General features: G+C 43.3%; 2 protein-coding genes across 2 annotated transcripts; one reads left to right on the top strand and one right to left on the bottom strand.

Moving 5' to 3' along the window:
• Positions 1-2,031: 2,031 nt before the first annotated feature.
• LOC104454306 (protein FIZZY-RELATED 3) lies at positions 2,032-5,514 on the top strand. The gene is made up of 10 exons (XM_010069118.3): positions 2,032-2,703; positions 3,432-3,554; positions 3,695-3,799; positions 3,883-4,062; positions 4,169-4,231; positions 4,318-4,512; positions 4,730-4,831; positions 4,949-5,011; positions 5,101-5,169; positions 5,261-5,514. Exons 1-10 carry the CDS (start codon positions 2,227-2,229, stop codon positions 5,312-5,314), a joined length of 1,431 nt encoding a protein of 476 aa, XP_010067420.1. The 5' UTR covers positions 2,032-2,226; the 3' UTR covers positions 5,315-5,514.
• Positions 5,515-5,764: 250 nt separating this feature from the next.
• On the bottom strand, positions 5,765-8,273 carry LOC104454305 (ribosomal RNA large subunit methyltransferase E). The gene is made up of 6 exons (XM_010069117.3): positions 8,062-8,273; positions 7,881-7,967; positions 7,723-7,785; positions 7,457-7,558; positions 6,274-6,532; positions 5,765-6,142 (listed from the first exon to the last, which is right to left on the bottom strand). The coding sequence occupies exons 1-6, from the start codon at positions 8,137-8,139 to the stop codon at positions 6,030-6,032; spliced, it is 702 nt and encodes a 233-aa protein (XP_010067419.1). The 5' UTR covers positions 8,140-8,273; the 3' UTR covers positions 5,765-6,029.
• Between the last annotated feature and the right edge of the window lie 307 nt (positions 8,274-8,580).

Genomic DNA, 8,580 nt, shown 5'->3' with positions numbered 1-8,580 from the left:
CCCATTTTAGCAGAAGTAAATACACGGTTGTAGATGGAGATCACCTAACTCTTGTCACCTACTTTTTGGCAAAAAATTCAAAACCGTCATCAATCTGAACGTACGCGGATGCTCGACAAACAAAAAATAAGACGATCGAACGTTGCATCTTTCAGATATCGGTCTCCATCGTTCCTTCATATCACAGCAGTCCCATTATTTACGCAGGACCGTGCATTGCGCGTCGGAAGAACCATCAATTTGGGGCACGACTAGCTCATGATGGTCCTCAGTTTCAACATCATAGGACGATGTTTTTTGCATGGTGGTTCGAATAGTCAACTTTTTTTTCTTCTTCTTTTGCCGTTGCGGTCAACCTGTTTTTTCTATCAAGCACCAAAGATGAAATTCATCCTCTCAATCCAATTGGCCCGATTGGTCGGGCGCGAATTAGAGATGCATTTCTCTAAGATATCCACTATAGGTCGTACTTCGGTACAAAAGTGATGTCGCTTCAACTTCAATTTCCATATTGGAAGGCACAGTCCAACTTTGGTCATTCAATGGATATTGGTGACCCGCTTCACGTGTTGGGATGTCAAATCGCACTTTAGAAATATGCATCTTGCCTTTATATTATATGATTGTTATCGTATACATTTCTATCATGCATAAAATCAATTTTAATTTTAAGATTGTTTATTAGGATTATAACTTTCCCACGGAAAATCAATGACTACACTGGACACTCCGACACTTACCCATTAAAAATATTTGAAGGTAAAGCGGACTCATGCTACGAACTCTCATGTATTTTCTAAACATGCTTTAATCCAACCATCATTTAAATTGATAGGTTACAAGTACGGAGAAAATCCACATCTGTGCTTTATTAAACTCATGTGTACGTGATGCTTATAACTTATAACCAATCAATTAAAGACGGATAGAGGAAAATATAACCCTAAACCGAAAAATTAAAGCTCTCACAATAATCTGTAACAGTAGAACACTGTGATTTTGTACTTTGATGCCACAGGTCCACAATCGTGGGCCAAATAATGACCCGACCCGTCCATCAATACGATAAAAGCCTGAATAAAAGCAGTAGTGTTAGGCCCCAAAGGTAAGTCAGGTCTCAAGGCACGTAGAAAGATGACTTGAATTATTGAATTCTTCTTTTCCTTTCTACAAGATATTCATTAATCTTTCAAATCCTTTACTCTTCATAGAAATCTGCTCTAACGCAAAAGACAACCAACACCATGATACCCATAAGGGAAGACCAAACTTAATGAAGACCCAACCTATATCAAAATCGCACAATAGAGAAATAATATAAAAATATCCATCTAGGATTTCTATTAAAAAAAACGATAATCTTCTTTTAGACACCGAAATAATTCAATAGTGCGTTGACTCGACAATATAAATTAACTATAAATTTGGAGATTGATAATGTTGTAGATAGTTTTAACGTATAGGAAATTTTAATATTAGGGATGCACTTACTTTTGTGTATAAACTTCCTGAAAATCCAAACAATCACACGTTAGGAGGTCATTAATACTCATGAATGGAAAATCAATAGTGAGAAAAGAAAGGTTACATACAGTAAGGATTAAACAACACTAGATGAGAATGACTCACATATTAATCGTTCTCGATAGTTTCACACTTTATTTATTTATTTATTTATTTATAGTTTCACACTTTCAATGTCCCTGATTATTGTCGATTTTTACGCCACCATAAGTGCGATCCTACTTCATCAAGCGACTTAATTACTACAGCTCGATTAAATAAGCGGTAATTAACATGTAAACCAAAGAAATTGAAGAGGAACAAGAGAAGGCTGGAGGCAGTGGCACTTGAGTAAATAATGCACGAGATCGGCACCAAAAGAGCAACGGCTAGTCGCTAGTTTTGGCAAGCCAAAAAGCGGCAGCAGATTTCATTACAGCTAGATCGAGCTCCTTCCACTGTACATGCGAATTCGACCGTTACGATGTTCCTGTCCCTCTCCATATAAAACCTCGGACACTACGTATCTCACTTTTCTTTTCACCAGGAATTCAATCATCCCGCTCCTGTAGACCGTTGCAAATCTTCCTCTTCACGCCGCGACTGCTAGAAAAGCCCTCTCTCCGCGAGCCAAGAAGAGGGCTTTTCTGTCCAGTCTTGCACGAGGTCGAAGATCAAGGATCACCCAGATACGGAGAGACAGAAATAAGCAAAACCCGGAAAATGGATTCGGCTCCGAGGAGGAAGAGCGGCGGCATCAATCTCCCGTCCGGGATGTCCGAGACCTCGCTTCGGCTTGACGGGTTCTCGGGTTCATCATCGTCTTTCCGGGCCATCTCCAACCTGACGTCCCCGTCCAAGTCCTCTTCCATCAGCGACAGATTCATCCCTTGCAGATCCTCTTCGAGGCTCCACACTTTCGGGCTCGTCGAAAGGGGGTCGCCGGTTAAGGAAGGAGGGAACGAGGCGTACTCGAGGTTGTTGAAGGCTGAGCTCTTTGGGTCTGATTTCGGTTCTCTCTCTCCTGCAGGTCAAGGGTCGCCCATGAGCCCCAGCAAGAACATGTTGCGGTTCAAGACCGAGAGTTCGGGCCCAAACTCGCCGTTTTCGCCGTCGATCCTGAGGCAGGACAGCGGTTTCTCCAGTGAAGCTTCGACGCCTCCTAAGCCACCAAGGAAGGTGCCCAAGACGCCGCATAAGGTGAAGAAATTCTGTTGCTTTAATGTGGTGTTGTTGAGAGTAATCTCGACTCCTTTTGTTAAAATATCCTATAGCCTGCCTACGAGCTTGTATGCTCTCTGTATCTCCCTCCCCTATAAGATTAAGTTTTTGGATTAGACTTTGTCTCCGTTCATCACATTCCACATATCGTTTATAATCCGCTTTGCACATGAGAGTGAGCTTGTTTATGGAGTTTATATGACATCTATAAATTTAAGCTTTTGCATCGAACATTTTAACACTTTTGATCATTTTTTCTTTCAATGGAAGATCGTGTCAAGGTTGAGGATGAAGGATATAGCTGTGTCCATTGCCTAAGAATGAGTTGATGAACTATTCATTAATGCTGAAATCGGTGAAGAAAATTGATGGATCATAGCAGGCGTTTCTCGTAAGCAACTTGTATTAGTTAGACAGCAAAATAGTTTAGCAATTGGACTAATATAGCAAAACTGGCAATCTTGTACAACTCCAGTTGGAATGCTGAACTAAAATGGCCCAAAGGAGTGGGAACCGAGGGAAGGGTAATAGCTAGCTCATTTTGTAAACCGCCAAACTAGTGAGTGCAAAATAGCCAGAAATGAGCCGAAAATAAATCCGCAGCTGGTCGGAAGAAATTAGATCAAATGTAGTGAGCTTAATTGATGGCTGTAGTAGGTATTAAGCACTAAAGAATGGGAGCAGACAAATAATTGTTTACTATGCAGGTTCTGGATGCCCCATCGCTGCAAGATGACTTCTATTTGAATCTGGTTGACTGGTCATCTCAGAATACGCTTGCGGTCGGGTTGGGCACTTGTGTTTACCTATGGAGTGCATCAAACAGCAAAGTAAGTTGGCATTTCTAGTTTTAACTGATCTCTGCCAGATTTTGATTCTCAATGTCTTACTGAGAGTTTCCTGTAAAATCGGCAAAGAGCGATGTCAAATTGGTTGTGCTCTTACAGTAATGCTATCACCTCGTTTTCAGGTGACAAAGCTCTGTGATCTGGGACCTAATGATGGTGTCTGTGCAGTACAGTGGACTCGAGAGGGTTCATACATTTCAATTGGTACCAGCCTCGGTCAAGTTCAGGTAATAGGATGTAAACCTGCACACATTGGCACATCATAAGGCTCATAAGATTTGAAAGATCACCAAGTGACGTTGTATGACAGATATGGGATGGAACTCAGTGTAAGCGAGTTCGGACAATGGGTGGTCATCAGACTAGAACAGGGGTCTTGGCATGGAATTCGCGCATATTAGCTTCTGGTAGCAGGGACCGGGTCATACTTCAGCATGATCTTCGCGTTCCAAATGAATTCATAGGCAAGCTTGTTGGCCACAAATCTGAGGTAAAACTTGAGCAAGAAATTTTTCTTGCAGTCTATAAGTTTTGGTGTGGAGGGCTAATTTGAATCTTGAGCAACCTCAATCATCCCTTTTGGTTTAATTACTCAGGTATGTGGATTGAAATGGTCCCATGATGACAGAGAACTCGCATCAGGTGGGAACGACAATCAGGTAATTCTCGTTTTCTGGTAAGTCGTTTTATCTTCCATATTAAACTGAGTATGGAATATTAAACAAGCTTATTATTGGTTGATCAGCTACTGGTGTGGAATCAGCACTCTCAGCAACCAGTTCTGAAGCTTACTGAGCATACAGCAGCAGTGAAAGCCATAGCATGGTCTCCCCATCAGAATGGGCTTCTTGCATCAGGAGGAGGAACTGCTGATCGATGCATACGCTTCTGGAACACCACCAATGGCCATCAGACGAGCAGTGTCGACACTGGGAGTCAGGTACTGAATTGATTTACTACCAATACTTGAGTGCGTAACTACTGGTAGCCTAGGAGCATGTGAGATCCACTTACTCCATATGGTATTTATAGTTCTTGAGTGCACAATTGCAAATTCCTTCGAACATTTGGGGACAGAACTCAGAAGTGGTAATGCGAATAAAAGAAGAGCAATCATTAAGAAAACCTATATACTCACAGTCACATTTTGCTGGCAGGTATGTAATCTGGCTTGGAGTAAGAATGTCAATGAGTTGGTGAGCACTCATGGGTATTCACAGAATCAAATAATGGTGTGGAAATATCCATCCATGGCAAAGGTAAGAAAGCCTTTGAGGGAGTGTTAGGGTCTCAACCGTTTCATTATCACAGCTTTCGAAGGCTAGACTAATCGGGGAACGGCATAAGCTGATGTTGGTCATTTCTTATATCAACAGGTTGCAACTCTAACTGGCCATAGTCTTCGAGTACTTTATCTTGCCATGTCTCCAGATGGCCAGGTAATGTGACTGTTCTTCCGATGGAAGGGGTGATAGTGTTGTCAGGCATTTGCCAAAATCGCGAGTCATAATTCAATTGTTGCTTGCAGACAATAGTGACAGGAGCTGGTGACGAGACCTTGCGGTTTTGGAATGTATTCCCATCGGCTAAGGCACCGGTGAGTGACATGTGACCATGTCATTCTGCTCTGATTAAGATTGCTCTTCTTGGTTGGTTCCTTATTAATTTTCCTGTCTTACGTGTTGCAGGCACCGGTCAAGGATACGGGTCTCTGGTCTTTGGGGCGAACCCACATCAGATAAAAGCTGCATGCTTGTTCAAGCTAGCTCGGTCTCTCTTGAAAAGAAACATGTTTGATTTCATTACATGTAAAAAAATCTTGCACGGTCAACTGACATTACACTTTTTGTAAATTGTGAGTAGAATAGGAGAAACTTTTGTACAAGATTAATACGTGTGGCATAATAAGATTTGCAAATGATCTTTGATCAGTTTATGGTCTCATGATGTGTAAATTATGTGACGCCCTAGAGGGTTTCCTTAGATTCCCTGTCACCGTCTAAAACAAGCTCATAGCATCGGAAAAAATAGATATGTTTAATCAAGGAGTTTCCAGCTGCTGTGAAAACCTCATGCGAACTTTCTGGAAAGAAAAAGGTAACAGTGAATTGGATTGTAGCTTAAATCCAGGAGTTTCCAGCTGTTGTGAAAACCTCATGCGAACTTTCTGGAAAGCAAAAGGTAACAGTGAATTGGATTGTGTAACCAAGAGAGCAATTTATCCGCATAGTGGCTGTGCCATTGAAGGCCAGGATTCCGTACTGTGAACTACCATCATCACAATAGGACAGCCCTTGTGTAAGTTAAAGAAAAAGAAAGTCCGCCAACGATTAGGTTTTTGTAGTGGACTGGGGAAAAGAATACAAGCCAGATAATACAACACGCCAGCCAGCTACAGTTGCTCAAGAAAGCCTAACTTCCAGGAAAATTGTCAAACGAGTAAAGCAAAGGTTTTTTTCAGGAAAGCAAACTTTGACAGATAAAATAGATCTCTCTTGATGACGACCTTGTAGCTTTGGGCCTTAACCATGATGTCTTTCTGAAAAGTGGGCTGCAAATCCGGCGGAATTCTGTAAATTTGATAAGAAGAAAGGTTAGTACATGACTCGAAATCTCTCTTAGCAACACACATTAGAGAAGCCACAATATGACTCAAGACTGAAAATCTCTCCTATTGGTACAGAATCAAATGCAAGTCTACCTTGTGCATCCTCACTTTCCAGAAGCTTAATGACTAGGTGTCCTCCTGGTCGCAACACACCCTTGTCATCAGGAGCACAAGCAGAGGGCTTTGACTGTCCATCCATTTGGATATTGCTATTCATATGACCTAAGGCAGAGCTGCCAACAGCTACCTCAAGTGCTCGCATCCCTAATTCAGTGGATAAAGCCGCATCTGTAGTTGTGATCCCAGAAACTGAGGGACACATATCCGAGAGTACGACGGAAAACCCTCTTTGCTGAGAAGAGGCAGGAAAATGTCATTTGCTTATAAATTCAGAAGCAACGCTGCATTTAATCCAGTGCTGCAGAGTACAGAATAGTGAAGGAAAAAAAAACTGTCTACTCAATGACTGATATGGCAAGACTGACTAGCATCAGACCCTATGCCAAAGCACCTTCTAGTTGAAGGAGGTTAGTTACCTGATGCAAACGCAGCATGTGACATGGATTAAGAAACTGTTGTTAGTAGGATCAAACTTCCTAAGAAATGATGTATAGTAAGCAAGATGAGTACTTTGCATTAATTGCATATTCACACGCTGCAGAGTGTAGAGTGGATGCCCTACCTTCACTAGTTCTAATTTGTGAGGCTTGAAGGCAGTAAGCATAATAAATAAGCAAGGCCCAAATAGTTTTCCATTGGTGTCATCTGATGTTAACATACCTAGCCATATCTCAAATTGCTGAAGAATATATAATAAATCTTGCTTCAACCCAAAGGATGGACTTAGTGCTTAGAGAAATGGACTCGTGGCTTAGGCGCATTCAATACAAGACCAACCAATCTTGTGTCGAGAGTACTCACTCAGGCTTCAGGTAGTCTCTTATCTTGTTCATGAGGTTAATAAAGAGATGGATTTAGACATCCAAGGTGGAGTTCGTGGGCATTGAGACAAAACAAACCAGAATCTTGGTTCCAATTTTTTGGAGGATAACTTGTGAGGAAGCTATAAATCGTTTCTGTACATGCTTAACCTCGGTATCCATGACACTGCATGATTTTCCAGTGACAAAAAACTCACCTTGGTTCAGGAGGAAGCAGAAAGTAGGGATCTTTACAGTGATTTACAAAACATTTAGAACTCAAATACCTCCCCATTCACAAAGTAAACATGCATATTTTCGTTTCAAGTCCGCAAGATTACTTTGCAACGAGCTACCTTTGGAGAAAGGGCCTTAATTTGGTGCTTCGGGAAGTTCCTCACATCAGCACAAACGGTCTGAACTCTAGCATCACAATGCATTGTAGGAACCTTGACCTTCTGTTCTGCACATCCCCAATTCTCACATCATACACCCAGAAAAAAACACTCTTTCAAACAACAGAAAAACTTAATTCAGAGATGAACACTCTCCACGTAGTCCACTCCATTTGTTCAGAATCCAACGGGGCCACGCACAACACGCACGCGAGAGGGCAACGAACCTTGAGATCAATGCCCACGACAGACCCACCATTTTTCAGAGGACCCAAGTTCTGGCAAGCAACCTGGACGCGAACCCGTCAGTCAGATTGGATAATAAACGAAAGACGCACGGAGGGATTTCGACAAACACGTCGGGTGGTGGCCGAGCAGAGAGAACCTGAAGCCAAGCGCCAGGGGCACAGCCGAGGTCGAGAACAGAGGACCCGGCAGTTATCAGCTTATACTTGTTCTGCATCTGAAGCAGCTGTACGACGAGAAAATTTCACACGGTTTCGAAAGCAGGAAATCAATATACGAATTCAGAGCAAAACGAGGAGCGAGAACAGAGGAGGAAGGACCTTGAAGGCAGAGCGCGCGACATAGCCGAGGCGCTGCGCTTCTCTGTAGAAGAAATCCGGGGCGCCCGCTCCGGCCATCGCCCGCTCTCCTCGATCTCCGTCTCCGGGCAGCCGAGGCGCGCGACGAAGCCTCCGGAGCTGATGCAGCAGGGTCGGCGGCGTCGCCTCAAGCAGTCGCGCCGCGCCGACGAGCCGCAACCCACCCCACCCCTGCTTCTCCTTCGCAATCAATGGGCGGGCCCGGGTCGGGCCGGTTCCTCGCGTTGGGCCCATATTTATATCCTTCAAATCGGGGCCGGGTGGGCCGGGCTGGCTTTTCCTTGGGCTTTTGCCCGATCATGGGAATTGACTTTTTTTAGGCCCGCCTACCGGATTACGATTTGGTCACCGCTTCAAAAAGTCAACGCTGTCGTCACCGTAAACTCGCGAGTTTATTCGCAGAATCTCACCAATTATTCGCATTCTCGAGCCGGCAACATCACCGTCACTTGCGCAGAGCTGTATTCGGATAGCGTGTTT

This window comes from Eucalyptus grandis, chromosome 7 (genome assembly GCF_016545825.1).
Source record: "Eucalyptus grandis isolate ANBG69807.140 chromosome 7, ASM1654582v1, whole genome shotgun sequence".
NCBI lineage: Eukaryota > Viridiplantae > Streptophyta > Magnoliopsida > Myrtales > Myrtaceae > Eucalyptus > Eucalyptus grandis.
Note: the sequence above shows the minus strand (reverse complement) of the source record. Positions and strands in the feature narration are given on the sequence as shown.

Coding starts and splice junctions, on each gene's coding strand:
- LOC104454306 (XM_010069118.3), top strand. CDS start 2,227: ATGGATTCGGCTCCGAGGAGGAAGAGCGGCGGCATCAATCTCCCGTCC. Junction 3,555..3,694: donor GGAGTGCATCAAACAGCAAA/GTAAGTTGGCAT, acceptor CCTCGTTTTCAG/GTGACAAAGCTCTGTGATCT. Junction 4,232..4,317: donor CAGGTGGGAACGACAATCAG/GTAATTCTCGTT, acceptor TTGGTTGATCAG/CTACTGGTGTGGAATCAGCA.
- LOC104454305 (XM_010069117.3), bottom strand. CDS start 8,139: ATGGCCGGAGCGGGCGCCCCGGATTTCTTCTACAGAGAAGCGCAGCGC. Junction 7,968..8,061: donor TCGCGCGCTCTGCCTTCAAG/GTCCTTCCTCCT, acceptor CTCGTCGTACAG/CTGCTTCAGATGCAGAACAA. Junction 7,559..7,722: donor TCGTGGGCATTGATCTCAAG/GTTCGTTGCCCT, acceptor TGTGCAGAACAG/AAGGTCAAGGTTCCTACAAT.